Source organism: Sylvia atricapilla, chromosome 11 (genome assembly GCF_009819655.1).
Source record: "Sylvia atricapilla isolate bSylAtr1 chromosome 11, bSylAtr1.pri, whole genome shotgun sequence".
NCBI lineage: Eukaryota > Metazoa > Chordata > Aves > Passeriformes > Sylviidae > Sylvia > Sylvia atricapilla.
Window position 1 is genome coordinate 12,461,431 of NC_089150.1, and position 11,036 is coordinate 12,472,466.

Consider the following 11,036-nt stretch of genomic DNA (forward strand, 5'->3'; position numbering starts at 1 on the left):
GACAAGTGGGGACGAGAACCCCCAGACTGTGTTGGTTTCAGAAGCAGCTTCTTGTGCAAGAGCAGGGCAGCCCTGAACTGCCAGTGTTCAGGCACCCACACCCAGCATGTTTTACGATCTGATAAGGAGCAAAGGGGTCATGCACAGAAAGTGCAGTAAACAGGGAGTAAAGTGCTGCAGAAAGGAACATGAGCTCCCTCTGTCACCCCCCACAGGCCGACTGGCTGCTCTTCGTCCCCCTGATAATGCCTGGGGTGGAGGAGAAAGGGATAACTCATGGGTCAGGAGCCCTGAAGATAAACAACACCACTGACTGCCACGGTTCAGGGTCAGAGCCTTCATGGGCACCACAACAAGCACTTGCTCTTTGATGCCAGGGTAGCCAAAACAAGCCTGATTTTGGGGAGAGCTCTGGGTTGTGATGATTCTGACCCTGAAGCTGCAGCTGCTGTCGCAAGCACTTGGCTTGGGCTGCACTTTTAGCAAGGAGATTTACACCCTTCCAAGGCTGCCTCTTTCCCTCCCCTCTCTCTTTATTAGTTTCTTCCGGGGCCTGTCCTGCCTGGGGACAGCTCATTGGAGACCCAGAGCAGAGGAAGCACCACCTAAGCCCTGTTATTTTGGAGGATCATCTGCCCACTCCCCGAGTTGATCTGTTGTTGGCAAACACCTGGGAAATGGGGTGACACGTCCCTGGCTGGCATCCAAATTCCAATAATGCCAAAAGGGATTTGTGGTGCCCATTCCAACACCTGCAGCACGTTCCCTGGAGAACTTGCCTCCCCAGCAAGCCCAGATCCCACTGCTTTCAGCTGTGTCACGTCTTTGGGAGCCCTTCCATGTGCTGTGCGTTGTGCTGTCTCCGAGTCTGTTTGGTTGGTCCAGTGTTGGTAGCCATGTCCTGGTGGCTCTGGCTACACCTGCTTGTGCAGCAGGGGGCAGGCAGGCTGGGAATTCCTAGAGAAAGGAAGGAAAATATGAAAGCACCCTGTAAGCACAGGGAAAAAAATTCAAGACACTTAAAGATGTCATTTAGCTTGAGCTCTTGTTACACCCGCTGCCTTTATAACTTGATTTGGGGCCAAAAAATGTGTCTCTGTCTGAGGGCTGACACGTAGTGGAGGATTAAGGGGATAGGGGAGTGTTTTCCCTGTAAAAGCTGCCTCAGGGGACCAAACCATCTCATCTGTAGCAACCTCACTTAGGCGTTGTTTTAGCCAAACTCGTGTGTCCCCTTCCACCACACAGCACCAGCCAGACTGCCATGCACAAACCAAGACTCCTGTGCTGGGGACACTTGGCTGGAGTTTGAGGGGCAGTGCTGGGCCATCTTCTATCTTCCCACGGCTGTCTGGCAGTCCCTTCCAATGGGCTCCTGGTGCCCTCCAGAAACCCCAGTCTTTCCCCATGCTGCTTCCCAGACCCTTTCACCATCCACCCCATCCACCTCCTGATCTTTACCACTTGCTAAAACACCTCCTGATCTTTACCAGGCCCAGGGAGCCTGGTCCTGATTGAGCATGGCCCAGAGTGGTCCCAGCTGGTACCCAGTCATGGCATGCATCCCACAGCTAGTGTCTCCCTGTGTGGAGGGATGCTGGTTCTGGTGGAGCTGTTGCTCTGCCAAGATTCAGAGGTTGGCTCAGAAGAGCCTGTTTTCCCCTAAGGCAGAAGTTCAAAGTCTCCATGCTGCTTTGTGCTGGAAGATGGAAGTGAGGGGAAGGAGGAAATGGTGATTCCTGTTCATGATTGACACAGCTGACTGCTCAGTTTGACCTCCCAACCAGCCACAGAGGGACGGATACATAAACACACACACATTCATATTTATAGGCACACTCGCAGCAACTCATTTTGCCCAGGTCCATGAAGATGCTGCTCTTCTTCTTACTTTCACTCTTCCATTTCAATCCATCTCTGAGCCTAAAAATCTGCTCCTTCAATGTGAGGTCTCTTGGAGAAACTAAAATAGCCAGACCTGAAGTCGTCGATGCTGTGGTAAAGGTATGTTTGTTTGCCTGGATGAGATAGACACTGAACTTTCTCGGGTTTCTTAGATGCATAATCTTGCACTTTAATTTTTACTTATATCTAACTGTGAAAAACAAACAGAGATCATTATTTTTTAAAATATTGTACTCTTAAAGTAAAAATCAGCCTGTGGTTGAACAGAATGTATGTTGTTATTTTAGACTTCATGGGAATATAACAGAAAAAACATTTGCTGTTTCCTTTGGAAATTGAGTTACGAAAGGAGGGAAATCTCAATGCACAATAAAAATAATTTTCACTTTGAATCCACAAAGCTTTGTTTTGTGATACATTATTTACCTTGCTTGTGTGCTAATTATTCTCAAATATTCTTGTCTAATTAAACCAATTCTCAGGACAGCAAATACTATCTGTCATATTAGAGTCTGGTAGAAATTTGAAAAACCCAATTGCCAATTTCTACAAGCAAACCCTCACCATCAGGCTGCCTCCACAAAAACTGAAGATAACCCAAGTTTTAAAAAGAACCACCTTTTAGACTTGTAGCTTTGCAAATGCCCTCCAAGATGCCACAGTGGGTGAGGACATGGGGCTTGGCATTAGTGGGGTGGCTGTGTGTGCAGAATGGCACCAATGAGGAATGGCACCATGTAATTGGGTTGTATTCCTATTATTGCAAACTGGCAGAGAAGGGTGGTTTGCTTGGCTTTGCATTCCTAGACCTTTCTTCCTATACTGTCATCACTGTGGGCAATATATACTAAATTTTGGGGTCACTTAGATAATTTGGGGTAAGTCTCAGGGGGCAAAGAGGGGCTTTTTTTTCCTGGCAAAAATCACCCAGGAAGTTTAAAGAACAATGAAATTAGGGGCAGAGGGAAGCCCCTGAGAATGCTGGGCTTTGGTTGAGCTGGACTTTCCCACGGGGAATCCCAACAGTGGCTGGGGGAGCTGAGCCTTCAGTCCCTCTGAGGTATGCAGTTCCCTGGTGTTGGGACCCCGTTTTCAGACAGGGTATTTCTTTGAGCTCCAGGGGCTATTTCAGAGGAATCTGCAACAAACTGAGACAGGTCAGTGCTTACTGTGGGAAGGAGTGGGGCAGGGCAGAGGCAGCACCCCAGCAGTGGTGGTGATGATGGAATCAGGCTCACAGGAATGGCTTTTGCTGCCCCTTCCCCTCCACACTTCCTCCTCAGGGTCAGGCGCCAAAATTTTTCACTGGATCTGAAAATATTCTGTTCCCTCTCCCAGTTCCTGCTGGGGTGTGCAGCAGCTCTGAAAGCAGAAAAGCTTCGTTCCAGCCCCTGCTCCTCTCCCACGATCCCAGGCTGCGTGCCACTTCTTTCACAAAGGACTTCCCCCATGCCCGTAGCCACTTCTTTCTAACCCCTTCCTAATCTTCTAAAACCAGGCATGTGCAAACTTCCTCCTGCTCCTTCCCCTTGCAGATCATTTCCCGCTGTGACATCATGCTGCTGATGGAAATAAAGGACAGCAAGAACCGTGTTTGTCCTCTCCTGGTGGAGAAGCTCACCAGGTAGGGTGGCCACGGGCAAATGGACAAATATTAGGAAAGCTGCTTGGCAAGAGCCTGTGCTCTACTCACTGCCACTTTACTGGGGCAAAATCTAAGGATCTGGGCCCTCACCCAGTGTCAAGGAAGGACCAGACTCTGGCAGTCTCACTGAGAAACAGGAGCAAAGGCAGTTCCACACCACTGTAGGACACATTTTTAAATCAGTATAGCCAAGTTAAATTCAATTTGCTACAGAGAAGTTCCCAAAGGAGAAAAAAAGGAAGGGGAAAGGCCCTCAACGGGCTGGTATCATGCTGCAGCAAGACAGCCACCTTCCTGCAGGGCTTGGAGCTGCTTTCAGTTAGGGATTGCTTGCCTGGACAATTCAGGCATCCAGAGGAAATAGCAGCGTTCAGCTGGCTGGACATGATACCCAGCTGAAGGAGACACAGGCTGCAATGAGCAGGGAGAGAGTGAAGAGGGAGAGAGTGAGAGAGAGGGGGTTCAGCTCCTGAGGAGGGTTTAGTGTCTGTACCCACCTGCTCTGAGGTCAGGCAGGCAATGCCCAAACCCCTGGGCACAGGCAAAATTATCTCACTCTCAGCACCTTGTGAGTGCAGAAATAAACCAAGAACATCACTTTACTTCCAGTCAGCTGAAGGGGCCAAAGGAGGAGTACAGGTTCGTGGCCAGCAAGAGGCTGGGAAGGAGCAGCTACAAGGAGCAGTATGCCTTCATCTACAGGTGGGTGAGCCCCCTCTGCCAACAAGGCAGCCCCTCCTCGGGGGTACAGTCCCTGGAGATGGACTGGACATGGGGGTGGCTTTGCTGGGAGGGAGCTGGAGAGGTGCAGGCTGTGCAGGTGGGTTGGGCTGTGCCTGGATGCGGGGATCACCCCAGCAGACACCAGTGTGTCTTTCTCCATCCCAGACTATGGCCCGGGGTCCAGGTCAGACCATGGGGTCAGTGTTAGAGATGTCTCAGTGAGCCCCGAGTGTGATGTCCCCTATCCTGTTCATTCTGCTGCAGGCAAAATCAGGTATCAGTGAAACAAACCTACCAGTACCCTGACACCCAGCCTGGGGATGAGGATGTCTTCTCCAGAGAGCCCTTTGCCATCTGGTTTCAGTCTCCCAAAACCGGTGAGATGTTTCAGAACCAAGTCATTGTCCCACTGTGTGTCAGCACAGCAGCACTGCCTGGACCCAAGCGTGTCAGAGGGCAGGCTCGAGAGGCTGCATCCAGACCCTACACTGCTTCTCCTTCCAAAAGCACCATTTTCCCTTCAGGGCTGCCGCCTCTGGGAAATCCCACAGCCCTGGGCATGCCCTGCTGGGAAAGCCTCTGCTGCTGCCATGGGTAGTGGATTGGTGGATGCATTCCATGCTGCTGGCATAGGCTGGGAGCAGTTACCGTGTGTGTGCCGGATCAGGATTTGCCTGCAGTGGCACAGCTCCTGAGGCCCCGCTGAGTGCCTGGAGGGGTCACTGTGCAACCACAGAGATCCGCCCTGGTCTACAGTCAGGGCAGAAGCTGTTTCTTCCTCAGAAAAAAGCCCTTGCTTATAAATCAGTCTGTTTCTTTGTGACTCATTCTCCGTTTAACCATTACATTTTCCTGTTCTTCTGCCTTGTTTTGAAGCTGTCCGTGAGTTTGCCATTATCCCTCTGCACACCACACCGGACACAGCAGTGAGGGAGATTGATGAGCTCTATGATGTGTATTTAGATGTCAAACAGCGCTGGAAAATCGAGGTTGGTTGCCACATCTGTGTCACTAAAAGGGCTTTGGTACTGAGTCACTGGCCACGTTATTCACTATTCAGAGCTGGAAACCTAAAACCCATTGATAATGCCCCTCCCCCCAAGTTTTGAGTATCTCTTTGGTGTATTTTCATTGAATTCCACATTTTATACAGTAAACTTGATCACCTATTATCAGGTGATTAATAGAGCTGAACCCTCTCTCTATCACCTATTAATAAAACTATTACCAGCATGCCCTGATGTGCCCAGCAGGAGGGAGAAGCCCCACTGCATCCATGGAGCATAAAAATCCTCATTGGTCTTCTTTTGAAAACTGTCCTCATGCTTACATTTGGAAACCCTCCTACCTTGCAGAACTTCATCCTCATGGGGGACTTCAATGCTGGGTGTAGCTATGTTCCCCAAAAGCAGTGGAAGAACATCCGTCTGAGGACTCACTCCGAGTTCCTCTGGCTAATCGGTGACAGAAATGACACAACGGTGAAGAACAGCACCAGATGCCCATATGACAGGTAAAGGGCTCACTGCCAAACCACCCACTGGTTAGGATTCTGAGAGAAAAATTGTATCAAAAGGTGTCAGTGACCAACAGCGGAAATAAATGTACATGAGGCCATCAAAGGTAAAGCAGTGTCCAGGAGAAACATGATCCAAATGCTTCTAGTCAGGAGCACAAAGCCTTTTGCAGATCAGACTGGGCAGAATTTACACAGAACCAGCCACTGCTGCAGCTCAGGTGGCGATGGATGAAGGACAGCCAGCAGCACTTTCATCTGCAGGAAGCCCTGCAGACACCTGGCAGGAGGTGCTGCTGCCTTCTCCCTGCCAGCTTTGCACCACGGCTTTTGCTCTTCTGTTTGTAATTTGGATTGGCAAATGCACAGTGAGGTTCTGGCCAGGGAGGGGACACCTCACCTTGCCCTGGACATGTGGCAAGTCCTGCTGCCACCGCAGTTCCCCCGGCAGGGGCAAGAATACATCGGCTGCTAGAGCCCAGAGTCCTCTTGAAGGACAAGTTTCTGAGTCTGAGCAGGACTTCTCTGATCTTCCAGTTGTTGTCCTGTGATTTTTGTACCCAAAGCAGGGCTTTGAAATTTGCAGCATTGTTGGGTGGGTTTAGACAGAAGTCATGTAATGTTGGCTTCCAAGGCCAGTGCACACCAAGATAATTATGTGTCTTGCTGCTAAGGAGGCACCTGAAGAGCTGACATCTCTGGGTGGGCAGTCCATGGGTAAGGACAAACCACACACAGCTGTGACTTCATCAGAGCCACTCTCTGGCCACCAGCTCAGTGCAGTGGGGTTGCCACAGGTCAGGCACCCCATCACAGCACCCCATTCCCTTCCTCCTGGCAGGATTGTGGTCAGTGGACAGAAGCTCATCCAGGCTGTGGTGCCACACTCTGTCAACATCTTTGACTTCCAGGAGGAATTTCAGATGACCGAGGAGCAGGTAGGCACAGCACAGCCTCTGCAGCAGAGGGGAAGGGCTAACATGGGAGCACAGAGGCAGCAGTGTCCAGGCAATGCTGAATAGACCCGCCTGTAAAACCAGGGCTGGTGACCATCACTCCCAAAGTGATGCAATGCTCACATGCCACCTCCCCACATCCAAGCACTGCACACCCAGGCAGGGCTTGGAGAATAGTGCAGGCAGCTCCCAACCCTCTGTGCTGGTGTCTTTGCAGGCACTGGGAGTGAGCGACCATTTCCCGGTAGAACTCGAGTTAAAAGCAAAAGGTGGCTTTTTCAACTGGCTGAGATCGAAGTTTTCAAGGAAAAGGAGACCAAAGAAGAGCCGCTGATTGAGATCATGGGCATGCAGGGTCCTCCTACACCGCATGGAAACAGACAGATGCCAACAGATCTTGGAGAAGCCTGGTGTAGAAATACAGCAAGTGCAATGTTTAGTGGGTAAAAAATCTCAAATGTTTTGTTCAAGTTCAAATATTTTGGTTGAGAAGGCAAATTGAGCCTTCACGCTGTTTTGTCTTCATTGTATACAGAAATAAATCAGCTAAAAGCAGCACACTGTACTTACTGTACTGGTCACAAATGTAAGGAGCTACTGCAGGGCTAAAATACTTCTGTGTGCTTTACCTGCAACACCTGAAGGGCAGGGAGCTCCACATGTTCCCGTGGCCTCTGGAGCTCTGCCATTCCTCTGCAGGGCAGAAGGATTAAAAGGATTTTTGCATCATGTGTATGTGCCTCTGTGTATGCGTGTTTATGCTTCAGAGCAGCAACCAGTGGGACATGAGGCTGTACCTGGTGGTTTGCAATGTAGAATATTGCTGAATTTAGAGTATTTCTCACTGAAGGGTTTAAACTGGTCACAACATACAGGGATTTGGGAAAGACAGAAAGAAAAGACAGAGGGACAGGCAGTGAGAGCCCCTTTTCTGCACTGCCCCAGCTCAGGGCAGCAGGAAGCTGATGGTTCTCACCCCTGCCCACCTGCAGACCTCAGGTGAGACATCCTGGGGATCCCAGGTGACACTGCTGCCAACAGAATGTCATAAAATTCACATCAAAATCTGATTTCAGCATCCTGACATGGAAGTGAACTGCATCCCTCCCTCCAGAAATAATCCCAGTGGCATCCCAAAGTCCTCTGATGAAGCAGACTTTAATGATGATTATTGACTGTAATGATGCAGCAATCTGTTTTCCTAGCTCAGTACATAGGCTGTATTTAGTGCAAACCAAACCCTGTCACACAGGTGGCATCTGCAGAATGGGAATAATCCAACTGTTAGTAGAGACAAATATTCATCTCCCTTCATCAATGCATCCCGGGTTGCCTGTTGCAGGGGCAGGGAGGGCAGGTGAGTGAGGGAGGCTTTGTGGGGAGGAAAACAGCTTGGCCTTTTTGAAACCCGCTGTTCAGGGATAAGAATTTGAGGAAAGAAACTAAATCAAGAGAAAATTATCCCAGGGCGTTGTGTGCAAGGCAGACAACAAGTCCTCCAACTTTTAGTAGCAATTAAACTTGAAATGATACAGCATTTTATGTGATCCTTCACTTACACCGCAGTCAATGCAAAGAAAAAAGTCTGATTTAGAACAAATATTTACATGCAGATTTTTATACAGATGCCACTATCTGGATGACATCAGTGATGGTTTGTGTGGAGGCTGAAATCAGTCTGAGTCTCTGGCCTCAGACCTTGCACCCATGTAAGCTCTTTCTGTCTCCTGGCTTTCAGAAAGGAGCAGTGCACACAGAAAGAAATCATCCTCCAGAAAAGCAGTAATGGACACATTCAGTAATGAAAAATATGTAATTACAACTAAGTTTTACTGGAAATATTTATCCTTATTTGCAATATTTGGTATAGCTCTTTATCCAGCACTTGAAAAGAAAAGATGTGGCCAGAGAGCAGCCTCAGGAGTGATGTCAGTGGCTGTCGATCCAGAGCAGTGTGCTGGGTTTGGCTGGGATAGAGTGAATTTTCTTCACAGTAGCTGCATGGAGCTGTCTTGGATTTGTGCTGAAAACTGTGTTGATAACACAAGGATGTTTTTGTTGCTGCTGTGCAGCACTTAGACAGAAACAAGGCATTTTCTGTCTCTCACCCCACCAGTGAGATGGCTGGGGGTGCACAAGAAATTGGGAGAGGATGCAGCCATGGGAGCTGACTCCCACTGACACAAGGGATACCCCCTACCAAATGGAGTCCTGCTCAGCACTCAGACCTTGGGGAAGAAGAAGTGTTCATCTTTCAGAGATGCTGAACTTCTGACCAACAGAGAGACATCTTAATGCAAAATGATGCTCCTCCATTGAGAGCTGGGACAGAGTTTTGTGGGATTCACGGCTGAGAGACACAATCTGCACTCCCATTGTATGTTTGATAGGGGCTGGGAGGTGTCCTGAACTCCTACACTCAGCACAGTCCATTTCTCTAGATATTCATTAGACAATATAATAATTACATCCTAAAATATTTAACAGTTCATGTCATCTCTAGATTCCTCCCCCTGGGGATCATTACCCAGCTGTCCCAACTGCAAAGGGGTTTTTAAGTTGTTCCAGTCTGCAGGAGCCTCAGTATATTCTGCAGCCAGAACAAAGTTTGTCTTTTTGATGAATGAGGCTTCTTAAGCTTTATTTATGATCAAACAGAAGTTTTTCTCTGGGAATCCAAAATTCCTGGAGAGACTTTTTCTCATACAAGCCAGATCTCAGGTCATGGCTGAGAGAGAAACAAAGAGGCTCTTCAGAAGTGGAAAACTATTCCCTCCCCAGCAGCCCTGTTCAGGTGAGAAGAGAGAGCAGAGAGGGTTCAGCTGAACAAAAAGTGCTAAGAGCCCTGATCCCTGAGGTTGGGGTCTTTTGAAAGCCCTTCTCCAGTCATGGTAACTGGAGACATTGTCACTTCCCCCAGACCAAAGTCTCCACTGGCCCACAGAGAGACTCCCCAGCCTACAGAAGACCTCTCTGCCCCTCACCCCACAGAAATCCCACGAGGAAGGCTTCACTGCCCTGGGGGTCCGAGTCTCTTGGCAGACAAACCCCCAGGAACACCCAGCAGCAGCCCAAGAAGGACTGCCTCTTCTCTGCAGCCTCAGCTATCTCCACTGGATACGTTTGTCCATCTGCACCTTCACCTGAGGAGGGCTCATGTCCTCTTCTTAGCCTTGGCACTGCTCCCCACTAACCCACAGCCCCGACCCCTCTGCCTGCACCTCAGGGTGCGAGACCCTTTGGCCCAGGGCAAGGCTCTGCCCACTTCTTTTTGCCTCTTTTGAGCTACTGGCAGCGATGAGGACGCAGGAGAGCTGGTCCAAGCCTGGCTGTTTCACGGCTCCCTCAGCCTCTGGATGGATTGTGGGAAGCCCCAGGCTGGAGCTGGCCGCTCACTGATCAAGCATCTGACACGGAAAAAGGACCACGAGTGGAGGAGGGGGTTCCTGGGGCAGGAGTGCTCATCTGGCACTCCAGGAGAGCCTCTTTCAGCGCCCCCGTACCCAGAGCTCAGCGGTCCTGCGGGGGCTTTTCTCTGCCAGGCAAGCCCGGGAGATGGGGAGTAGGAGGTGAGGGCAGCACTCATCTTTCTCCTGCCTCTAATCAAAAGAAAAACAAGTTTGAAAATCACTTTTCCCTCCTCTATCCGTGGATCGTTAAAAGCACCTGCGAGCTCCCATCAGCTCCTGCCCAGGAGAAGGCGGTTTTCGCTCCTGCAGGCTCCTGTTCCCCCAGCGGGGCCAGGCACACACCAACCATCACAGGCCCCCCTCTAGTGGCATCGCTGCACGTCCCGGTGTCCGGGAGGTTCCCACACAGACCTCTCCACTGACTGCAGACAGTCCATGGCTGACCCCAAGGAGTCCCAGGGCCCACTATGCTTCTAAATGAATTTTGTAATAAAAAGGGAGCACTGTGTTGGCACGAGGTCTGGTTATTCATTGCCCACAGTTATTTAACTGGGAAACATGCTGTGATGGCCCTCCCGAGGCAGCAGCAGCTCTGAGGGCCAGGTGCTGGCAGCTTAGGGCACATCCACCCCTGGGAGCCTTTGGTGTCCCTGCCACACCTGCAGCAGGAGCACAAGGGCAGCTGCCTTGGTCCAGCAGTGAGCACAGCGTTCCCTGCCTGTCTGACCCTTTGGGATAGCTTCTAGTGACTGGGGTCCTGCTCTTTGGTGCTTTGTACCTGGTTTTGGGAAAGATGTGAGGCTGTTCTGGCACCAGTGCCACCATCCCCTCTCAGGAGATGATGCCACCAGCCCGTTTTCTAGTGCCAGGGAAAACTGCAA

At 50.2% G+C, this 11,036-nt stretch overlaps 1 protein-coding gene across 1 annotated transcript; it reads left to right on the forward strand.

Annotated features, from left to right (window-relative positions):
- Positions 1-1,692: 1,692 nt before the first annotated feature.
- Positions 1,693-7,476, forward strand: DNASE1L3 (deoxyribonuclease 1L3). Its single transcript, XM_066326705.1, has 8 exons — positions 1,693-2,004; positions 3,441-3,529; positions 4,160-4,252; positions 4,538-4,650; positions 5,150-5,262; positions 5,629-5,786; positions 6,631-6,727; positions 6,963-7,476. The coding sequence occupies exons 1-8, from the start codon at positions 1,867-1,869 to the stop codon at positions 7,077-7,079; spliced, it is 918 nt and encodes a 305-aa protein (XP_066182802.1). The 5' UTR covers positions 1,693-1,866; the 3' UTR covers positions 7,080-7,476.
- Positions 7,477-11,036: the final 3,560 nt, after the last annotated feature.